General features: G+C 40.4%; 1 protein-coding gene across 1 annotated transcript in view; it reads left to right on the top strand.

Annotated features, from left to right (window-relative positions):
• The window catches only part of MCUR1 (mitochondrial calcium uniporter regulator 1), a 25,061-nt gene extending 665 nt beyond the window's left edge, over positions 1-24,396 (top strand). Inside the window, exons 2-10 of the mRNA XM_040249289.1 lie at positions 1-198; positions 7,432-7,551; positions 10,953-11,056; positions 11,607-11,708; positions 12,677-12,718; positions 14,845-14,916; positions 17,514-17,567; positions 19,724-19,838; positions 20,933-24,396. The exon at positions 1-198 is cut by the window's left edge and continues 41 nt beyond it. Of these exons, the coding sequence (XP_040105223.1) occupies positions 1-198; positions 7,432-7,551; positions 10,953-11,056; positions 11,607-11,708; positions 12,677-12,718; positions 14,845-14,916; positions 17,514-17,567; positions 19,724-19,838; positions 20,933-20,988 (863 nt within the window). The 3' untranslated portion in view covers positions 20,989-24,396. The remainder of the gene's footprint in view (positions 199-7,431; positions 7,552-10,952; positions 11,057-11,606; positions 11,709-12,676; positions 12,719-14,844; positions 14,917-17,513; positions 17,568-19,723; positions 19,839-20,932) is intronic.

The raw sequence follows: 24,396 nt of genomic DNA, 5'->3' as shown, positions 1-24,396 counted from the left end.
TGGTGCCCTGCCCGCGCCGGGCGACCGCGGCCCCGCGCCGGCCGCCGGCGGACTGGGAGCGCCCGCGCTCCGGCTCCCCGGCCGGGCGCGGCGGCGTGTGGAGAAGCCAGCCGGGCCTGGCCCCGGGCCTCGCGGGTGCGGCGGGCGCGCTCCCCCGGTGCCTCGGCCGGGTGGCCGCCCTGGCGTCCTCCAGGAGAGGTGAGGGCCGGGCCGGGGCAGGGGAGCTGGGCAGGCCGGCCGAGGTAGCCGGTCTCCTCCCGGGCGGGGGACTGTCCAGTCACGCTGTCTGGGCCACGCGCTAACCTGGGCTTCCCCAGACGGGAAGGTCCGACCCCTCCGGATGCGGGCGCCGGGTGTCCGGCGCAGGTTGTGACTGATGGCTGCGGGAAGGGGGTGCGTACTTCCTCAGAGCTGCCGGGTCGGGTGCACACACGGCGTGTAGTAGGCTAGCGATGGGAGGCGCGAAGCTGTAGGAGACGAAGGGATTGTTTCACAGTTTAATTTCAGACCCTCTTTTGGGTACGTTACTGTGCCTGGCATTTTTCTAAGTACTCAGGGTGTATCGGTCAGCAAACTCTTTTCCTTCTTGGAGCTTAATTCTAGCAAAGGAGATTATATGTATATAATAACATGTTATAATACATATCATATATTATATATAATTATATATATGTATATAATAACATCTGATCAATGGTGTCGGAAAAAATAGAGGGGGTAAAGGTTGGGAAGTGGAGTGGTCCTCCAGTTACTCATTTAAACGGAGTCCTCGTAATAAGCTTCATTGAGAAGTTGGCATTTGATTAAATTCTTTGAGAACGTGAGGTCAATCACTCCCCTGTATGAGATGAGGAAAGTCTAAGCAGACTCAGTGTACTAGACTGAAAACTGTTGATTAAAAAAGTCATTTGGGGTAATCGTTATTTATTAGCAAAAGTCTAACTTTGGGGAATCTATACATATACATCAGTGGCTCTCCCTAACCACACTGATGGCTATTTTAAAAATGTTTTCCTCAAGAGAAATGCTCGGTAAATGTTGGTTGCTTCTGAAATTTAAGAATATCTTTGGCTGGGCAAGAAACTGGTTAGTTTCTTGCAAAGCGTGAAGCAGAGTTGTATAGGAGACTGGGAAACGAGTGGTCAGCTGTCAAGGTGCTGCAGTAATTGTGAGTTTTTATTTCCGTACTTTGCCTTTTGTTGCTCTTTTTTTGACAAGCTAGTAACTTGTGATTTCTTTTCCTCTCATGATCCCATCAGCTAATGAGAATTTTGTTTCTTGGTCTTCAGCCTAGTGGTCTGTTTGGTGTCCAGGATTCTCCGTAGAGCTACTTAGACCTAAGGATGATTTATGAATAGGAACTTTGTGCTTCTTCCTCTGTCCAGGGCTAACTTTGGGCTGCTTTTGTGTATGCTTTTGATGTGCTGAAGGTCCCCAAAGGAGAATTACATATCATAGCTCAGTTTCCTTGTTTCCTGGTTATTAATTCTGGGAATTCATAGTTCTTGGACCTCAATTTGTTGTCACAATAAAGAAGGAAAAGTGGGCCAGAGCTGCTTCTGGTGCCAGAGTACTGCTGTGTCCCTAGGCCCTGCTCTGTGATGGAGGCAAGATGGACTTCACCTTCCATCAGCCGGGGTTGGAGGGTCAAGTGGCACATGACTAGGCCATCTCCATTTTTCAGCCAATAATGTTTATTTAAAATAAGCTTGCAGTATTGTTTTCAATTACATGAATGATTATTGTTATTAGAAGAAAGGAATTTGGGACTAGAATAATCGTATCAAGCTAGTTCTAGACACAAATATATTTGAGCTCTCTAACCCATGGAACAGTCCAGCACTGTTCTGAAATGGGTGGGGTGGCCTGTAAAGAGCTCTGTAAGAGGCGCATTCATTCATTCACCTGCCATCCAGTTAGGGCTGTTCTGTGTCCGGGTCTCTTCTCATGAAGGCCGGTTTTTGCCCAGGGCTAGCCGTCTATGGGATCGCGCAGAGTCGGACTCGATTGAGGCGACTTAGCAGCAGCAGCAGCAGAGATAAAGGATGAAAAAAGAGGTGCCAGATTTAAGTGACCTCACTTATGTGAAAAGGGAAAAACGTAGGTGAAGAGGAGAAATTAGTTCATCTCAAACTTTCTTTGTAGACAGTCTGTAGATCTGGATCTAAGAATTCATACAGTTGGATATTTTGTTAAGTTATTTCTGGCCTGCAATGTACCAGGACCTCTGCTAAATGCTAGTGATACAAAAATAACTGACTGGACACTCTTGGGGAGCTTGGAATGAAACACAGACATGGAAATAAATGTAGTAGGTGCTATGATAGGGTTGTCTGTCCTGGCCTGAGAACAGAGATAAGGAAGGAATACAGGCTGCTCCCTTACCTGGGAGGAGTTAGCAGAGAGAACCTTACAGGGTAGCATAATGCCCCGCCCAGGACATAATGGATTCCAAAGAAAGGCAGTGCAAAAGAATGCTCAAACTACCACACAATTGCACTCATCTCACATGCTAGCAAAGTAATGCTCAAAATTCTCCAAGCCAGGCTTCAGCAGTACGTGAACCGTGAACTCCCTGATGTTCAAGCTGATTTTAGAAAAGGCAGAGGAACCAGAGATCAAATTGCCAACATCCGCTGGATCATGGAAAAAGCAAGAGAGTTCCAGAAAAACATCTATTTCTGCTTTCTTGACTATGCCAAAGCCTTTGACTGTGTGGATCACAATAAACTGTGGAAAATTCTGAAAGAGATGGGAATACCAGACCACCTAACCTGCCTCTTGAGAAATCTGTATTCAGGTCAGGAAGCAACAGTTAGAACTGGACATGGAACAACAGACTGGTTCCAAATAGGAAAAGGAGTACATCAAGGCTGTATATTGTCACCCTGCTTATTTAACTTCTATGCAGAGTGCATCATGAGAAACGCTGGACTGGAAGAAACACAAGCTGGAATCAAGATTGCCGGGAGAAATATCAATAACCTCAGATATGCAGATGACACCACCCTTATGGCAGAAAGTGAAGAGGAGCTAAAAAGCCTCTTGATGAAAGTGAAAGAGGAGAGTGAAAAAATTGACTTAAAGCTCAACATTCAGAAAACAAAGATCATGGCATCTGGTCCCATCACTTCATGGGAAATAGATGGGGAAACAGTAGAAACAGTGTCAGACTTTATTTTTTTGGGCTCCAACATCACTACATTTGTTGACTGCAGCCATGAAATTAAAAGACGCTTACTCCTTGAAAGAAAAGTTATGACCAACCTAGATAGTATATTCAAAAGCAGAGACATTACTTTGCTGTCTAAGGTCCGTCTAGTCAAGGCTGTGGTTTTTCCTGTGGTCATGTATGGATGTGAGAGTTGGACTGTGAAGAAGGCTGAGCGCCGAAGAATTGAAGCTTTTGAACTGCGGTGTTGGAGAAGACTCTTGAGAGTCCCTTGGACTGCAAGGAGATCCAGCCAGTCCATTCTGAAGGAGTTCAACCCTGGGATTTCTTTTGAAGGAATGATGCTAAAGCTGAGGCTCTAGTACTTTGGCCACCTCATGCAAAGAGTCGACTCATTGGAAAAGACTGATGCTGGGAGGGATTGGGGGCAGGAAGAGAAGGGGACGACCGAGGATGAGATGGCTGGATGGCATCACTGACTCGATGGACGTGAGTCTGAGTGAACTCCGGGAGATGGTGATGGACAGGGAGTCCTGGCGTGCTGCGATTCATGGGGTCGCAAAGAGTTGGACACGACTGAGCGACTGAACTGAACTGACCACACTGTCAGATTAGATGAAGAGGGGTAAAAGGGATGCTTAAAATTTACCAGTTGAGAAAGGGAAGCAAGCCAAGCTTAAGGATGGAGTACAGAGTCTGACAGTGTGGGAAACAGAATAGCTTAGGTGGCCAGAACAAAAGCTAAAGGGCTGAGTGGGCTAAACTAGGATGAGCTTTGTGTGCCTTGTCAAGGGCTTTATACTGTAGGCGAGTGCTTCTTTGAATCTAAGCAACTCTCAAGTTTTTTTGTTTGTTTTGTTTTTACTGTTTGACACACACATACATACAGTAGTTGCTGCATTTTATGTTTTGTTGGTCTGCCAACAGTGCTTGGTGCAGTGATTGTTGGTTCTCTGGTCCTTATCTTGGTACAGACTGTGACTGCAGCCACCCCACTCTTTACAGTAACTTGGGAACCACTGCTGTTGTCTTACAGAGAAGCATCAGATCTGTAGGGTCCTGTCCATGTCACATTTTTGCTTACTTGGAATTTCCTTTGAATGTTTGGGGGATGAGAATAAGAGTCGATCAGCTGAAGGATGTTTAGGAGAGCTACTGAGAAAACTTTTCAACTCTGAATTAACAGATGACTATTCTGTCTTCTCTCACTCTTCTATACCTGGCATCTTAGAAAAGTAAGAACAAAGATGTAGTAGGTTTTTATATTCAGTTCAGTGCAGTCGCTCAGTCATGTCTGGCTCTTTGTGACCCCATGGACTGCAGCACGCCAGGCCTCCCTGTCCATCACCAACTTGTGGAGCTTACTCAAACTCATGTCCATTGAGTCGGTGATGCCATCCAACCATCTCATCCTCTGTCATCCCCTTCTCCTGCCGCCTTCAATCATTCCCAGCATCAGGGTCTTTTCCAGTGAGTCAGTTCTTCACATTAGGTGGCCAAAGTATTGGAGTTTCAGCTTCAGCATTGGTCCTTCCAATGAATAATCAAGACTCATTTACTTTAGGATGGACTGGTTTTTATATAGCTACGTTTATTACATTTAATTGAAAGATTTTTATTTTATATTGTCCATCTCTCTTTTGCTGTCAATTTTAGTATGCTTGTAAGAATAAGAAACTATTATGTTTAAATGGCCTTTCTTGATAAAAATTACAAGTTCATTTTGCAGTTGTTCCCTGTCTTTTTAAAACTACTTTTATGGTTTGTGGAATACAAAAACCAGGAAACCATTACTATGCTGCCTCCTTCAAATGAGCACTGGGAGGGACTTCCTGGGCTGTCCAGTGCTTAGGACTCCACCCTTCATGTAGAGGGGCTGCAGGTTCAATCCCTGGTCAGGGTATTAGGATCCCACATATCATGAGGAGTGGCCAAAAAAATTTTAAAAATCAAATGAGCATCTTGAAACAAATTTGCAAAACAGGTTAGATCTGTGGTTAAACACAAAAATTCATATAACAGGTAATATATGAATTGTTAGAACATGTCTCCCCAAAGGTAGACTTTTGCAAAGTCAAAGAAAGAAAACTGCAGACAAAAATCTGTTATGAAAATACTAGCAAACCAAATCCAGCGATATGTAAGAGGGAGTCCACGCCATGAGCAGGTGGGCTTCTGTCTCAGGAACAGCAGGTTCACTTATCATCAGAAAATCAATTTGTGTAGCACACCACATTCACCGTGTAAAGGAGGAAAACCACACGATCGTGGAAAAAAACGAAGAATTTGACAAAATTCCGTAATCCATTCGTGACAAATCTGGATCAGAAGGAACCTGCCTCACCTGATTAAGGACATCTGAAACACCCGCAGTGAACTTCATACTTCATAGTGAAAGGCAAGATTCTTCTCCCCCCAAGGTCAGTAACAAGGATCTGCTCTCACTATTCAACTGAACACGGTGCCAGAAGTTCTAGCCAGTAGTTAGGCAAGAAAATGAAAAGGCATCCAGATTGTAAAAGATGAAGTAAATTATCACTATTCACAGGTGACATGACCTTGTACATGGAAAACTCTAAGGAATTCATTAAAATACTTTCACAGCTAATACACAAATTTAGCAAGATTGCAGGATACAAGATCAACATACAAATTCTACCAAAAACTCAGTTGTATTTTTATATACTAGCAATGAACAGTCTGAAAAATCTAAAGAACAACTCCAATAACAGTAGCATCAAAAAGAATAAAATCCTTAAATTTAACAACAACAAAAGCACAAAAGTTATATTCTGAAATCTATATATAACATTATTAAAGGAATTAAAGACCTAAATAAATAGACATTCCATGTTCATGGTTGGAAGACTTTAATATTTTTAAGATGGCACTGGTTCCCCAAATTGACCTACAGGTTTAATGCAATCTCTATCACAGTTCTAAGGAGCTTCTTTGCAGAAATTGATATAATATAATCCTAAAATTTATATGGAAATGCAATGGACTCAAAATAGCCAAGGCAATCTTGAAAAAGAACAAAAAGAACTCACTTCCTGGTGTCAAAACTTATCACAGAGCTACAAGTAATCAAGAAAATGGGGCACTAGCAGGTGGACAGACATATAGATCAATGGAATAGACTGGAGAGCCCACAGATAAACCCACCCACTTAAGATCGGTTGAATGTTTGATGAGTCACAAGACAATTTAAGGGAGACAATAGTGCTGAGAGAACTGGACATCCACATGTGAAAGGATGAAGTTGGACCCCCATCTCACACCATATACAAAACTGTCTCAAATGGATCAAAGACTTAAACATGAACACTAAAACTGCAAAACCCTTAGAAAACAGATGTAAATCTCTGTGCTCACATCTGCCAGTGGCTTCTTAGTTGTGACACCAAAAGCAAAAGGACCAAAAGAAAAAAGATAAATTGGACTTAAGATATATATTAAAAAAAAAACTCTCAGTAATAAAAAGATAGCCCAATTTTTAAAAAATGGGCAAAGGGTCTGAAAGTATATTTCTCCAAAGATGTACAGATGGCCAGTAAACACATGAAAAGATATTTAGCATCATTAACTGTCAGGGAAATGCAAATCAAAACTACAGAGAGATACCACTTGACACCTACGAGGATAATTATAATAAAAAAGACAGATAATAGTGTTGAGGATGTGGAGAAATTAGAACCTTCATACAGTTAATCCTTTAACTGGTGACGACATTAAAAAAAAACAAACTGGTATATCTGTACAATGAAATATTCCTCGGCAATAAAAAGATACTGACATAGGACACGGTGGGATGAACCTCAAAAATACCACTCTGTGTGAAAGAAACCAGTCACAAGATATCATATACCTAATGATTCTGTTCAAATGAAATGTCCAGAGTAGGCAAATTCATAGAGACAGAAGATAGATTAAGGGATTGCCGAGGTTGGGGAGCACGGAGTAGGGAAATGAGAGAGGGTAGCTAGAGGGTCTAGGATTTCTTTGGGATCGATGAAAGTATTCTAAAGTTAGTTGTGGGTCAATTGCACAGCTCTGTAAATATACTGAAAACGAAGTATGCATCGCAAATGGGTGAGTCATATGCATGTGAGGTGTGTCTCAATAAAGCCGTTGTTAATTCAAAAAATAGGCCTTTGAGGTGTGCCTTGTGCGTTTTTTTTTTTTTTTTTTCCTGATGCTGAGTTGCCTTTGTTTGCCATCAGGTCCTGTTTTGAACCATAGTGTCCTTTCCTTTCTAGAGCTGAGCCTCTGTGCCGGGAATCTGCAGCTGGACAGCAAAAGGAGAGAGTTCGCCTCTTCTGGGAACAGGAAGCTCTACTTTGACACCCATGCCTTAGTGTGTGTGCTCGAGGAGAACGGTAATCCTCTGCCAGTGGTCACTCGGTGTCATCGAGAAACACTGGACCTCACGGCTTCCGATGGTCTCACCTAATTTCTCATTTTTCTCTTTGACTTTGACGTCTACAGGTTGCCTTTTGATCAGTCTCGATGTTCTTAAGTTCCTTGGTTTCTTTTTTTTTCTGTTTAAGGGCATTTTTGCTTCATCAGTACAATTGAAACTTTTCTCCTACGTTTTCTCTTTGTCCAAGTGAAGTGTATGTTTATAACATCACTCTGGAAGTTAAAGATTAGTGTTACAGGTTAAAAATTAGACACAAGCCAGCAAAACTCAGGAATGGCTGCTAGGACAGCTGTCTAAGGCCGGAAGGGACAGTTTTATTCCTGTGCATCTCGTGTGCTCTAAAATTTTTTGTGAAATTAAAATGTTGCAGAGCAGCGGTTATTGATCATTTTAGCTTACTGTGGTTTTAAAAAAATATTCAGACTGACATTTTCTCTTACTGCTGTTGAACCAACTGATGTAAAAGATTACTCCGATATGGCAGCTATTGAAAGTACACTTAGTATATAGGTAGCAGTCTCATATTTAATCTTGTCTAGACAGATGTACCGGAGAAGGCGATGGCACCCCACTCCAGTACTCTTGCCTGGAAAATCCCATGGACAGAGGAGCCTGGTAGGCTGCGGTCCATGGGGTCGCTGGGAGTCGGACGCAACTGAGCAACTTCACTTTCACTTTTCACTTTCATGCATTGGAGAAAGAAATGGCAACCCACTCCAGTGTTCTTGCCTGGAGAATCCCAGGGACGGAGGAGCCTGGTGGGCTGCCGTCTGTGGCGTCACACAGACTCAGACACGACTGAAGTGACTTAGCAGCAGCAGACAAATGCAGAGTGTAAGTTTAATACATATTATATTGATAATTCTTTAAACCCTGAACACATATACTCTCACAATCAGAATCTCAGATACCATAGCTTATGCCTTTGAAATACATCAGTCTGTGCTATCAGTCATCCATCTGGTTATGCGTGTTCATATCTGAAAAGCTGCCCTGTGTTAATGTGCTTTATCTACCCAGAACATGGTGATGGGGTGGGTCCTCCTGTGCGTACGTGGGTTAGTTAGCAGCTCTGGTTTCAGGCTCTGCAAGCTTCCAGCTGCGTGGCCTCACAGTCTTTCTCCCCTTCTCAGTTCCCAGACTCCCACCTCTGGAGCACGGGTGTACTAAGAATTCCAGAGAGCCTTTGTGAGTGTTAAGCAATGTCCTGAATGCATGTTGGGAAAGCTGTCACATGCTCTGTGATCATTTTTACAGCTTTTTCTTCTCAAACTTGAAACAGTCAGCCTTTTCCACCACAACTTCTTTCTACTCAGAATTTTAAAAAGAAAAGTAGAAGTAAGAGGGCCATCTAAAATTATCTTGATAAGCAGAAGTCTTTCCATTTTTCTTTCTCTTTCCTTTTTTCTTTTTCATGGATCTTTTGTATTCGAAGTAACCAATTGTAAAGAAGACATTCCAGAGATAATAGGAGTGTATCTACATGGACTAGATGTCTGACGTGTTAAGAGGACGTCATTTATTTTGTTAAGCATGACTGTGGCCAGGTAGCTGCAGTGGACCCAAAGCCTTTCTCCCATGAAAGGTGGGGTTTGTTTCTCCTGCCTTTCAGAATCCATTTATTTATTTTTGACAAAAATAATAGATGTTGAACGTTTCAACATATGTAGTTCCTACTTTTCTTGATTTAAAACCCTGGCCCGTGAGTATTTGCCTATTTCAAAACCAGTGATGTAAGGACCCCAGTGGGTGTAGGATGTGAAAGTGCTTACCTGGATGATGGCTGGGTTAGGGTAAGACCAGGAAGGACCCCTTGAGGAATTCTCTGTCCTTTATCCTTTTCTTTCCCCTCCGGAGTTATGGCTCCTGATTCATAAAACTTCCTCTGTCCGTAATCTCACTGGCCCTGATTTTGTCCCACCTCCCTTTCCTATTAATACAAAGAATTCATTTGGATCTGGTATCCCAGAAGTTTTCAGGCTTAACTTCTCCCTATTCTTATCCTTTCTCCTCCTGTAGGTGGTTCTAAATTATAAGGCTGTAAAGTTTATCTCTTTTCTTATCAGTGTAAGTCCACTTTGGTTTCTGTTTTTCTTTTCTTTAAATCCTCAAGCCTAATTATGTTTAATTATGAACGCTTACTAATAAATTTTAAAAATTGCAAAAGACTTGTTGATTTTTTTAAAATTAGGAAAACAGAAAAGAGCCAAGAAAAACTACTCTGAATCCCAGTGCCAGAGCTAAACTGTTAACATTTGAGTGATGTTTTTTTGCTAGCTGTTCATGACCCACACATTAAAAATAAAAGGATTTTGAATAAAGTGAAAAGAATAGGTTTTTGGAGGTCTTTTTGTCTTCTTTGAATTTGTTTCTTTGTTCTTTTTCAGTATAGTCCCATGCTTAATCTCATCCAGATTGAATCAGGTATAACTTTATCCAGACAAATATATGCCATGAACTAATTATAAGAATCAGTACATTCTTCTGAAATTCTTATAGATGAAAGTATTTAACAGAATTATATACCAGGTACTTATGCATCTTAAGTATTTAAAATTAAGCATTTTAATTAGAATTTTCAATGTGAAATATGTTAGTACCTATAGTTATTAAAAATAGTAGCACTGCTAAGTTGAGTCTGTATAATTCAGTTCAGCTTCATTTATTGAATATAAAAGAATATATTCTTTCCAATTTGGGCTTTCCTCACTAGTGATTGAGGAAGATTGTGGAGGAAAAAATGTAAGAACTGATTTTGTCTTTTAACATTAAATTAACAGCTGAATTATTATTATATAGCCATTGACTTGACCAATTTGTGCTGGAAATAAACTTTCTCTACTTAATGTAATTATTTTTTACTAATATATACACTTTAAAATTAAAGAACTCATATCCATTGTAGAAAATTAAGACAACACAGAAGAAAATAACAGCTACCTAGACTCTTTCATAAGTTACAAAAGCAATAACTTGTATAATATCTGTATTTTTGAGTCTTGCATCTTTTCACTTGACCTTGCAGAGCAGATATCTCCTGTCATTAGACATTCTCTGAAAACACGGTTTTTGACCCCTAGGAGGGACGTCAGAGCTCAGTCAGCCCCACCCCTCATTTTACATGAGGAAACAGTCATGTAAACACTCATGTGTCCAACTTGTCCCAAGTGACAGACACATCACAGCCTGTGACTAGACTCCACCCTCTTGCCATGCTAAACTTTCCAGCTGCTTCTAAATTCAGACATTCACCTGCAGGTGTAACTTTGTATTTTCTCCCTTTCAATGAAGGATTTTTTTTTTATTGATTCTGACAACTATGGTCTCCTGAGTAAGTGTCTTTGTTTGTTTGCCTAGGGTTTACTACTCAACAAGCAGAAGTCATTGTATCTGCCTTGATGAAGATCATGGAGGCCAACATGGATATCATCTACAAAGATATGGTCACCAAGATGCAGCAGGTAGCTTTGCTGGGGCTTGTGAGCAGATTGAGCTAGTGGGCCACCAGGGAAGACCCCACATATAGCAATTTTAATATAGACGAGAGGCAAATGGCTAGAGTGGCATAAAATATATTTATTCAGAGCTGTTTTTTCAACTTCTATAGAATCATTAAGTTTGAAAACTTAACTCTTCTAGTCAGCTATGCAGTGGACATGAGTTTGAGCAAACTCTGGGAGATGGGAAGCCCGGCCTGCTGCAGTCCATGGGATCACAAAGGGTCAGGCACAACTGAGCGACTGAACAACAGAATGCTTTCGTAAATGGAGATGCGGCCCGAATTGTAGCTGGTGGTCCTCTGACTGCCACTGTTAACCGTGATTCATCTGGTGCTGATACTGGCCTGGAGTTCTTCCTCTTTTCTCATTTGGAGACAGAGGAGGACCTTGCTGAACCTCTTTCTACGTGCCCATGTCCTGGTTTCTCATTAAGATGATCCCAGGTTGAGATGGTAGGAGGTGGACTTCCTAGGCCAGACGAGGTTTATATGTTTCATTTTTCTTTTCCCAGGAGATCACTCTTCAGCAAATAATGTCTCAGATTGCTAATGTGAAAAAAGATATGATTATTTTGGAGAAGAGTGAATTTTCAGCCCTCAGATCAGAAAATGAGGTAAAACTAAAGAGCCACTCATATTTATCAAGTGCTTTTCTGTTAGGATATGGAGGTATAATGCGTGTACACAAAAGTGTACAAAGAAGTGTACACCTCAGATGAAGAAGTGGTCCTTGACCGGCACCCCAAGACCTGCCGTCACCCACTCTGGTCACTCCTCCCACAGCCAAAATCACTATCCCAGCTTACATGGCCATTAACTGGTTTTGCTCTTCCAGAATCTTATCAGTGGAATCACAAGTGTGTCTTGCAGCAATAGATTACTCTCTTCCGTCATTCATAGTATTATCAGAATATGCTGCATTATTCTAGTGTGATGCATACTAGAGTTGTTTCCAGTTTGGGGTTATTATGAGTAAGTGCTGCTGTAAAATATCTCTTCATGTCTTACTTAAAGTGTGGCCATATGAGATCAGTGTTTAAATAGGTATTGTCTCCGCATCTTCCTTTTGTTTTCAGTCCTATTTAGAGTCCCGTGAAGGAAGTTCATTTATCACCTGTTGGTCTTGATCTTATAAGAACCCACCTAGCAAACAATTCCTTCTTTTGCTAGAAAAAAAAAAAGATAAAGTTTGAAACTGTCTTGAAGTCATTTATTTGAGGGCAGAATTAGTTAAAAGGAAACTTGAAAGAGATACTAAAGCATCTCTGGAGGGAAATGAGACTATTGAAGACAGTTGTGTTACTAATTGTATGTGGCCTTCAACATGAAGTGAAAGCCCTCAAGACACACCATGACTATAGTACCATCCTGGCACGACCAGTGATCATTTCTGCCTCTGAGACTGTTCAGTTATCGTTGTGTTCTAAACGTGGCTAAATTCATGTTGAATTGAGGAAAGAACTTGAAGAACTTGCTCATAGATGCATGTTGTAATATATGTTTTATGTTTTACCAAGTTTTATGTTTTTCTTCTAACCTTCCAAACATATCCTTGACTGACTTCTTTTTAATGTTTCTTTAGAAAATAAAACTTGAGCTCCATCGGTTAAAACAACAAGTAACGGTAAGATCCTCATTCCTGTTTGCTTGCTCGTTTATAATTACACAAGTTCAGTAATAAATATAATGTCCAAAATACTTATGTGTTCTTAAAAACTTGCTTCTGTGTTAAATATTTGTGTGATATGTCTCAAAAGTACATATTGGAAGATTTAACCGAGAACATAGCCAAAGAATAAGTTACTGATGTCTATAATCAAATCCATTAAGAAAATTGTGACCCAGAAGGAATGAAGTCATTTTTAAATAAAATTTTTCTAAAACAGCCACATGGAATTCTTACATTCTCTTAGGAGAGACTGTCTTTAAAAGAATTACATGTGATTTTAAAATGCTGACTGCTGGGGTCCAGCCCCGGTGGATCCAGGGTAATTCGAAGTGGGGATGGCGTGGCGAGGAAAGACTTACTTATTTAGAAATATAAAAAGAGATTAGGAAGAAATAGTATAGTAGGAAATTTTAGTGGAGAAAAGATGCTGAATAACTTGGTTTACGTGGAAAACTAATAAAGTTCCAAGACAAGGAACTTGCACTGTCTACATTAGGCCACCGGCTCCCACTTGAATAGCAGAGGGTGCCCCGCCTTGGGCTCCCTCTCGCGTGGGTCTTAGAAGCCAGGGCAAGTAAGTACACTCGGAGAGCCTCCGTGCCCCAGATGGGAATTCAGCCTGAAAAGGAGAGGGAGGGAGGGGGAGAAAGAGAGAGAGAGAGATTCGACACGGGGGGAACCAGTCTTTCCAGTGACTGCCCCCCGCATTGTGCAGAAAGGCTTTTTATACTTTGGGTTGTACATAGAGATCAATGGATAATACAAAATTATGCAGCGTCAGCAGCCCTGACTGCTATTGAGACCAGGCTTTCTCTCTGCATACTTAGCTGTATACACAAGTCTTAGGTGATTTACATCATCTTCTGGCCAGAAGGCCAATTAACATTTTACGGCCCTTTTCTGATAAGGGTCTGTCAACCAGAAAACTTAAAAGTGTTGTTCTTTCCAAAGTCTGGTACCACTCTCAGAAAGCACTGAATAAAGTTACATTCTTACATAGCAAGGACACAACAATTTATAACAATGAAAGAGGAGTACAGTGATTTATAACAAAGAGAAAATTAATTAACTGAAAAGTCTAGTGTTGCTAACATCAAAACTACTATATTCCTTTTTCTATATCCCAATTACATTGATTAATATCCTTCAGGTGCCTAAAAGATAAAGAATGTGGAGGCCTGGCATCAGTCATTGACTCAACAATGAAAACCCATCACCAATATAATTCTTAGCTCTTTAGAAAAGGCTCTATATCTTTAAGATGCTTTACGCTTCGTGCCTCTCGCAGTTGGGGGGCTGTAAACAATCACAGTTTGTAAAAGTCCAGGCAGACTGGTCAGGTAAGTTAGAAAGCCATCAAAGGGGTTTAAACCGAGACATTCTTTTTATATGCAGGAGACTGTTAACTGGAGCTCTGAGTTAACTCTTTCCAGAGAAAGGTGGTTGGGGATAGCCCCTGTTATGTCAGAAGAGTAAAATAAGGCAGGCAGACTCTGGTTTTGGGGGGTAGATGTTCAGGAAAACCCAGGGGGAACCCCTGAAGCCAGATAACACCTTTGCGTATGTCAGGCTTCCTTCCTCATGACCTTTGCCACGGGCGGGATTCCTCACGCTGGCTTCCAGTAGCTGACTAATGCCAGCTGCTTGATTTTTTTAAGTGGAAAGAACATCAGTGTTAAATAAGAAAAAGGTTTTGATGAGTGTCAGAAAGCTTTATTTGAACCAGAATGTAATATTTCACTTGAGTCCATCTCTTCTTTCCAAAGTTGTCCAGAGAACAGCTTGATTGATAAATTCTACAAGGCGATTGTATTGGGAATCTTGATGTTAAAAGCAACAGTAACCCACTGTGATCTGACTTCAACATAAAAAGGGATTATCTGTATAAATAACCAGGAAGTCCCCACAGACATGGCTTAACCAGTCTCTTGACCTGACTCGTCTCCCCCTCCATCTGTCCGCACACCCCTGGCCCCTACCCTCAAAGTAGTGGAGACAGTGGACCCAGGCTCATGTCCATACAGGCTTTGGATCTCTTACTTTGGATTTCTTTCTGTCTTTGATGTTTGCCCTCCCACTAGGATGAAGTGATCAAAGTCCGAACAGATACCAAATTAGACTTCAATCTAGAAAAGAGCAGAGTGAAAGAACTGGTATGTTTCTTTATTTAAAAATAGAACATGAATTAATTTCTTTGCAAGACGGAACATTTGGTCAAGTCTAAGGTTATTTACAGTTCATAAGTACTGTTAAATATTTACCTGTATATGATTGTTACACATGGTGTTTCTTTATTTCAACTGTATTTTGGATTAGGACTTTAAAAAGTAACATTAAAATTAAAATCTTGGTCAAGTCAAGTTTGAATCTTGTTTGTTTCAGAGATACTAAACTATTTGTCACTTAGACATGAATAAATTGTTTTATCTTGATCTCTTTGATATTAACTTAAATCTCCACTGGTCCTGATTTTGCAGAAGTTAAGTTGATTATCTGACTTGAATCATATTAAATTATAAATATTAAATAATGTTAAATTCTGCATTAAAAATTGAGGGTTTGAAAACTATTTCCATGTAGTTTTTTTAATAGAGAAATCTTAATGAGTTTTTTGCATTGTTTTGAAATGAAAATTCTAAATGATTCTTTAAGTTATGCTAAGTTGAAATTTTTAGTTAGGAAAAATAACTGAAAAATAAAACTTTCATTCCCGAAAAGATACCACAAAATATGGGTTGTATATAAGCAGAAGGGATATATATATATATATATATATATATATATATATATATGACATACATTTGTTGTTGTTTACTTGCTAAGTCTTGTTTGACTATTTTGCAACCCCATGGACTGTAGCCTGCCAGGCTCCTCTGTCCATGGGATTTCCCAGGCAAGTGGGTTGCCATTTTCTTCTCCAGGGGATCTTTCCGACACAGGGATCGAACCTGAGCCTCCTGCATTGGCTGGCAGGTTCTTTACCACTGAGCTACCAGGGAAGCCCCCATATGATATACGAAATAATTATTATGCCAGTGTTACCTGCCTTTCTAGTCCTGAAACACTCTTAACCATGAAGAGGAAATCACTTAGCATTACTAAAATATATAATGATCACTAGCATGTGACTAGTTTTTAGAAGATGAAAAACTCCTTTGGTTACCTTTGCCCTTAAGGGTTATATATAGGCTTAGCAGGAATTCTGAATCCACTTGATGTAGGACGATGCCTCTAGCAACGAAGTCAGGAAGAACTAGATCTCAGAGATTGGGAGATGTGGGCTGTGAGCATGGATTAAAGTCAGTCAATTTGTGTGACTTATTAACCTAGCTGAGAAGTCCTTTTTGGAAATCCTAAATTCAGATTACTCTGAAGTGCAGGACAGCAGTCTACTAGTCTGCAACTAGCATGAGTTTAACTTGCACTGAGGAAGATAAGCTATCCAACCCTCTCATTCTTTTGTTTAATACACTTAGAATACTGTTCCAACAGCATTGACTGTGGTGCTATTTACAGCCAGTTTCAAATGCAGTACAGCCTATAAACTGCTTTGGGGTAGAGGGAGATGGGTCCAGATAGATGCTTCTTTTATAATCATGGCAGTGTCGAGATTTAGTCCTTTCTCTTGTGGCTGAGTCAGTATTAGTGAAGGCTGAAATTTTAAGGGATGCAGAAAATCCCATTCCACCCTGCCCTCTGGTGGTAATCTGGTGCATAGCTCTGTCTGAAACCCTGGAGATGAGCATTCTTTGGTCCTGCAAGTAGTTCTTGGTTTGGGGTTTGAGTTGTTGTTTCTTTTAACTCCTAAGCAATGCTGTTTTTATACTCTATCGCCCTGGTAGTCATAGGGGGACATTTATAGCTAGAAAGTTTCTAGAGACTTCAAAAGCATTAATTTCCCCCCTATAACAAGTGTTAATTTATTGAGGATTTTTTTAATTCTTCACTTAAATTACAAATTTTTATTTGCTTAGGCAAATCCTGATGCCTACCACTAAGGAAACATGCCTGATTTTGGTTTCAGTATTGACAGAGTCACACAGTCATTAATAGCAAAAAAGGCAAGGTATCATTTTAATTCTGAGTAGAACTAGTCAATTCCCTTAATAACATTGGATTGTGACAGTGCCCACATGGGTTTGTCTTTTTTTTTTTTTTTTTTTCAATTAAAACCAACATGTGATGGTTTACTGTATTTCTTGAATCTGTATATTTACATAGTGTTTTATAATCAGAAGGCAGCATCTATGTCACAGAATAATAATCCTTGAAATTATTTTTTCCCAACTGTATGTCTTTTCTCTTTTGTCTAAGCTTCAAATAGTGCCAATTTTGTTTGTAGTTAAGATGGGATAGCTTAAATTGAATTGTTAACCCTACTTTTTTCAACCCTCCCAAAGCTGGAAAGCCTGTGACTCAGCAACCATCTAAATTGGTCCCAGGCAATGCTAGCATAATAGTGGGAGGGACTTGAAGACATCACAGCAAAGAGGTGAAAAGAAAACCAACCTAGAGAGAGGTAGAAGATGACAAAAGGGAATCTAGATGTTGAAGCAATAAGTGAATACAAACAAGATTTTAAAAAGATCGAAAGGAAAAAGTAGGTAGGCTGCTTTATCCTAGGGGTGACTGCTCATGGTACATATTCTTGGAAGTACTGAGACCAGAATATTTAAGGTACCAGAGAAGGAGGAGAGGAATAAATAAAGGAATAAATCAGAATCTAACCTGTGTTACATGTTTGTTTCAGTATTCGTTAAACGAAAGGAAGCTGCTGGAAATAAAAACAGAAATGGTGTCACTGGTAAGAAAAGATTCAGTTCTCACCTTGCAAAACTACCCATTAAACGCAGTAGCTCTTTCTTCCTCCTGCTGGCTACCATCACTCTATTTTCTGCCTCTGTGAATTTGACCACTCTCAGTCCCTCGTGTAAGTGGAATCATACAGTATTTGTCCTTTTGTAACTGGCTTATTTTGCTTAGCTTTCTGTCCTCAGGGTCCATGCATGTTGTAACATATGTCAGAATCCCCTTCCTTTTTAAAGCTAAATATTCCCTTGTATGGACATACTACATTTTGATTATCATTATGGCCATTGTGAATAGTGCTTTAATTGTGGGCTTGTGGATATCTGTTAGAGTCCCTGTTTTTAATTCTTTTGGGTATACATACCCAGAAGTGGAGTATCATGGGAATTTTTTGGTGCTTAACAAAGTACTTATTTTAATTGAGGAATAAATAAGGAATGGACTTGTTGTTGTTGTTTTTTTTTTACTTTATTTTTAATTTATGACATGCATAACTTCTGTCCTTATTACCTGGGACCTCTGAAACCTGGAAGAGACTTCCATGAGAGAATACTAAACTCATCCTCTGCAATATTTTACTCGTCCATGCATTTATTTCCTTATTCATTACCTGAACTGTTCACCACAGGGGACTACTTACTTGCCCTGGGATTTTTAGGAAGTATTTCCCATGCTTTTATGCATTCACATTAATGAAATGTTACAAACCTTTATAACATCAGCCAAACTCACTACCCTTTAGGTGTTAACTATGTATCTGGTTTAACTATTATATTTGGGAAAGAACTCATAAAGGCCCTTGGTATAGCCAAGCCTCATAATAAAACACTTGGTATTTGAATTATAAAAGAAGAAAACTTTTAAAAAATATGAATAGAAATAGTGTCAGCAAGCACTGTTGCTTTTAGATTACCTACCTAAGATTCCATTCATTTTTTAAAGCATGTTTTTTTTAATATAAATTTATTTATTTTAATTGGAGGTTAATTACTTTACAATATTGTATTGGTTTTGCCATACAGCAACATGAATCTGCCACAGGTATACACGTGTTCCCCATCCTGAACCCCCCTCCCACCTCCCTCCCCACACCATCCCTCTGGATCGTCCCTGTGCACCAGCCCCGAGCATCCTGTATCATGCGTTGAACCTGGACTGGCGATTCGTTTCACATATAATATTATACATGTTTCAATGCCACTCTCCCAAATCATCCCACCCTTGCCCTCTCCCACAGAGTCCAAAAGACTATTCTATACATCTGTGTCTCTTGCTGTCTTGCATACAGAGTTGTCGTTACCATCTTTCTAAATTCCATATATATGCGTTAGTATACTGTATCGGTGTATTTCTTTCTGACTTACTTCACTCTGTATTAATAGGTTCCAGTTTCATCCACCTCATTAGAACTGATTCAAATGTATTCTTTTTAATGGCTGAGTAATACTCCATTGTGTATATGTACCACAGCTTTCTTATCCATTCATCTGCTGATGGACATCTAGGTCGCTTCCATGTCCTGGCTATTGTAAACAGTGCTTCGACGAACCTTGGGGTACACATGTCTCTTTCAGTTCTGGTTTCCTCGGTGTGTATGCCCAGCAGTGGGATTGCTGGGTCATACGGCAGTTCTATTTCCAGTTTTTAAGGAATCTCCACACTGTTCTCCATAGTGGCTGTACTAGTTTGCATTCCCACCAACAGTGTAAGAGGGTTCCTTAAAGCATGTTTTGAATACCTTTTACTGAGAGGAATTCAGAAGGAGGAGGTATATTCATTGCCATTGAGAACAGACCAGCTTCCTAATCTTTTTTTTTTTTTTTTCAGCTTCCTAATCTTAATCTTACTTGTAAAGCTGCCTATAATTTATAAAAGCTTTCTTCTATCAGTAATTGCACTTGATTCTCTAAACAGCCTTTGTGAAGACAGGGCCAATGTTACTTTTTATCTTTGTTTCAAACTGAAGGAAACAGGCCTAGAGATAGCTAAGGCCCTGACTAGCAGAATATAGCATGAAGCTATTCGAACTCAAGACTAAAGCCCAGGTCTCATTAATCTGACCATGGGTGTACCTTGATTGCACCCTGTCGGGAAGGCACTCAGGGACAAATCCAGAGTAGTTTAATGCTGTGAATCTCTTTGTTTTAAAAGCACGCCCAGCAGGATCGGGCTGTCACACAGACAGACAGAAAGATAGACACCGAGGTTGCTGGCCTGAAAACCATGCTTGAGTCGCACAAGCTTGATAATATTAAATATTTAGCAGGTAAGCCGTCTTACATTTAGAGAGTTAAAATGAACTGAAAATAAATTTTAAAGTTTTTTGGCCGAGCCACGCACAATCTCAGTTCCCCGACCAGGGGTCAAACCCACCTGCCCTGTGGTGGAAGTGCAGAGTCCTGACCACTGGACCACTAGGGAACTCCCAAGATAAATGTATAAATTAAGTCACAGACAGATATTGCATTTCATTGATTCTAGCACATGTTTTTCGTGCTTTAACATCTCTGAAATTAGAAGGCATCTTAACAGTTTCCAATAGATAAAGTATCATACTATTAATGTCATATTTTTTCTTTCTTTGTAAAGTACCTGACTTTATTTACTACTCATGGCATCTTAAATTTGATGAGATGCTATCATCAAACTGTAGTTATTGGTAATTATTTTTAGTGACATTCAAGATGGAATATTTTACACATAGTTAAGTTGTGATCTTTCTACTTCAGTGGGTGACACTTCTTATAAGGAGTTATTTTGCTTTCGGAATTGTTGAGCCAAAAGAGGGAAAAAGATTCACGTACCAAAAAAAAATTACTTAACCATTATTTTAACTCAAATTTAACATTCTGTATCAATATTTTGAAGTAGAAGAGTATTTAAAAGTAGAATTTTGCTCACGAAGTTAAAGGGTGTGTCCCTCTGTGGTACATGTGCCTTTACTTTGCTGCTGCTAAGTCACTTCAGTCGTGTCCGACTCTGTGCGACCCCATAGACGGCAGCCCACCAGGCTCCCCCGTCCCTGCGACTCTCCAGGCAAGAACACTGGAGTGGGTTGCCATTTCCTTCTCCAATGCATTTACTTTGTGACCACAGAATTCTTGGGATTCTATACATTTATTGAGAAGTTTCCTTGGATATTGAACTCATTTGTACTTTGGAGATGATGATATCAGATGTGGGGTTTTTTAATAGAAGGTGTTTCATGGAGCGTGGCACATCAGTGAACAAGCCAGGTTTCTTGGGTTTTACTTTCTTAGAGGATAAATGCCTGTTTTGTTTTGTTTTTAGTAAAATGATGTTCCTGCAAGTAACTTTTAATAGAACTAATACTGTGCACAATTGTTCTTTTTCTTCCAGGATCTGTATTTACGTGCCTAACAGTAGCTCTGGGATTTTATCGCCTGTGGATATAATCAATTGTCTATTTGAAGAGCATTCTATTGTTCTGCCTTAAGAACACCAGATTCTTGCTGTACTTTTTTTTTTTCTCATTTCTAATTATAATGCTGATTTTAAAATTTAATGTATATTATTTATTTTATGCAAATGATGGACAAATAACCAAGGCAGAGAAGTAAGAAATTTCGTAACTGCTTCTTTCATCTCTTCTATTTAGTTAACTTTATAGCTCTGAGTGGTGGACAAAGCAAGGAGGACTCCACTCCCCTGGACCAGTGAACTCAGTCTAACTTGCAGGATGTAGCAAAAGTAAATATGTGTATAACTCTGCAATTTTAAATCTTCTGTCTCATCACGGATTTGGGGTCTCCATGTAAAGGCATGGGAGCTTTACTAAGTGCTGAAGAATCACGGTAACCAAACCAAGAGCATCGAATCTTCTTCACCTGCTGACCCAGACCCTGACATCAGCCAGTCCCTGTGTTAGAGGCTGTGTTTCAAGTCCAGTCAGTCGGTAGCCTCATGCTACACTGTACTTGACACCAGAGAGAGATTTTTTTTTTCTTTTGGTTTCCATTATCTTCGTTATTATTCTGCTTATTGTTTATGTGCCTTCCAGCTGGAAAATATTGTTGCCTAGTGAAGTATTAGGATGGAGACTGTCCCATCCTCCGGGTGTGCAGACTCCTTCTGCCTCCTTCCCCCTTACTCAGTCCCTCCTCCTCTCCCTCTTGATTTAAGAGCTATCATAATGCTCCAGGGATGACACTGTCTCCCTAGAAAACATGCTTACTCTCAGCATGGAAGTCACCTTCAGTGTGTGTGATCGTCACCCTAATGGCCTTCTTCAGCTTTGTACACGATACAAGGGCAGCACAAGGCATAATGTCTGTAGCAATACCGAGATAGTTAGCTAGTGTAGGTACTGCTCAGAAATATCTTTAACGAAGATGCCTTTGCCTATTACAAGCTCAGGTCATAGGCTTTGAAAATTAGAGAACTGTCCTGCCAGGTATCAGCCTAATGTGGGTTAATTTCTTTGATTGTTAAAGACATTCTCATAGCGACCTTACCTCTGCATTTAAAACAGATTACTAGATACAACTGGGGGGTGGGGGGGTTGGAAATGCACATTCTCGTCTTACTTGAATGACCTGCACGTAAAGAGAATAAGCATTCAAGAAATGATGACATCAGATGTCTCCTTCCTGTCTTTCTCACACGTGCATGTGTATATCTGTGTGTACCTGGTCCAGTGGAAAAACCACATAGAGACTTCTGGACCACACTGGTAGAATAAAGTACCCATCATCACTCTTCCGTCCACAGTGGTGACTAAGTTGTCCTCTGTCCTTTGGATGCCATTTCTAAACTTTGTAAGTCATTGCCTTGTTTGAGAATATTTGTGTAACTTAAAGAGTCTGAGCTCCAGATTAGTATGAAAATCAAATACTTTGGCATTCGTGGTATCAGTTTCAAAGTGAAAAATAATCTTTTTTTCAACTAGATCCAAAGTTGTCTTAACTGCCACAAAAGATACTTTATCAATATATTTTTTCCCTTTCAGAGAAGGTTCTCCAGAAAATCCTGTTCATTTAACAATTGCCCTAAGTATTAAAGAGTGAAGTAAGTGACCTCCCATTAAGCCCACCTTTGCAACATAACTGATTAGGGAGAGCCAGAAGGAGGATGGAGCACACACGCTCCAACAAACTAAAGTCCCAGGAGGAAAAAGCGCTGTCCGCAGTTCTGTTTCAAAGCGAGTACCAATGCATTCGCAAAGTGACCTTATATTCCGATAAAATATTTTTTAAATAACATTCAGCTGGATGACTTTCTGTCCTCTGCCAAAAGTATTCCATGTGACATTCCTCCTAGTGAGGGTGGGCGGCACCCACCTGTCACTTGGTCCGGGCTGTCACTGGCTGCAGTGGATTCCTCCAAAGTACCAGCCCGCACCTCCCCAGCCTTGGGGAACAACGAACTCTGCTCTTGGTGGCCTGGACTGCCAGTTCGGGACCGTGTTCTCTATTTCATCACATATATTCTATTTGAAAGCACAGGAGCCAGAAATGCAAGTATACCCTTGCCAGCGCTCGCCCAGCCATCTGTGAGCCTGTAAGTGGCTGGGGCTGGATGCAGTGCGACAGTTCCTGAGCTCAGCTGGCTTAGAGGAAATTCAGTATTAGCACTCAGAAGGGAGAAGATGCCTGATGAAACTCCCTGCGTCTAGCACATGGGGGATTGGCCACAGCGAGGTCCTGAAGATCACTCCTCCAGGCACAGGTTCCTAACCCTGAATGTCAAGTGGCCTGAGTCCTTATTTCCTCTTCATGCATGAACCACTCAGAAGGTTCCTCCGTACCTTCTCTACACTCCCCTGCTTTTTATCTTTTTTAAAAGAGCTTAAACTGCAGCCCGACTCCTTTCCTGTTCCCTTTATAAGCAAGCCTGTTTGTGTGTATGGTTCTTTAGAGAAAACGTGAATTCTGACTTCCTTGCTGGTCTCAGCCCTCCTCTAAGTACTTTTCCAGCTCAATAGCTAACAAAACTACAGCTGAAGGTCTTCGTCTTTCTGCTTAAGGATGTCAAGTACCAGTCGAGAAGTCTCTGGTTCAGGAAGAAAGGCTTGACTCAAACCAGCCATCTTGCTCTGAGCTCTTTGAAAACCAAACTCCTGAGCCACAGGGTCTGTGGTCCAGCCTCGGCCGTGTCCCTTTGCTGCCATGCAGAGTGACGAGCTCTTCCTTCTGTCCCAGCCTCCTCCGCAGCCTCTCCTCCTGCTAACTAGCTGTGTCAGCGTTGGCAGGGACCTCTCTCCCCCCGATATGCCGTGTTCTGAGAATTTTGGCATCATTCCTGAACAAATGTCATATAGACAGCACTATGGAACTCACGTCTCGAAAACTGGCTCTTAACATACGTTCATCACATGTGTTGTGACTTTGCTGACACTGGAGCAAAAACATGTTAATCAGGAGTGATTTATTCTTTATAGAAAATGTTTGAGCCTGTTTAGCCTTTTATCAGGGTTTCATTTGGAAAATACCAACCTTCCTGCAGATTTATAACTTACGCTGCTCTCCTTATAACCCAAATCATTTCTTAACCCTTTCATTACTTAAGCAAATATTCGGTTACATTTTACTGTATAACAGAGGGGGCCTAATATTCTTATGATCTAAAATAAAATATTTAATTCTCTGTGATTAGAATACTCTTCTGTTTGTTCACATTGAATGTGAAAAACTAGAACAATTTATGCCTACACTGTTTCTGCTGTTTTTTTCCTTCAAGTTGTATATGATAATGATGTATTATTTTAAAAATCTAAAACCTAAACATTTGGATTTGCATACAGGATACATTTGAAAGTGGTTATCTGATTTAAAAAATAAATTTTTATTCCAAAGACTCTCTTA

The sequence above is a fragment of the Oryx dammah genome, unplaced genomic scaffold (genome assembly GCF_014754425.2).
Source record: "Oryx dammah isolate SB20612 unplaced genomic scaffold, SCBI_Odam_1.1 HiC_scaffold_11, whole genome shotgun sequence".
In the NCBI taxonomy this organism is placed as follows: domain Eukaryota; kingdom Metazoa; phylum Chordata; class Mammalia; order Artiodactyla; family Bovidae; genus Oryx; species Oryx dammah.
Note: the sequence above shows the minus strand (reverse complement) of the source record. Positions and strands in the feature narration are given on the sequence as shown.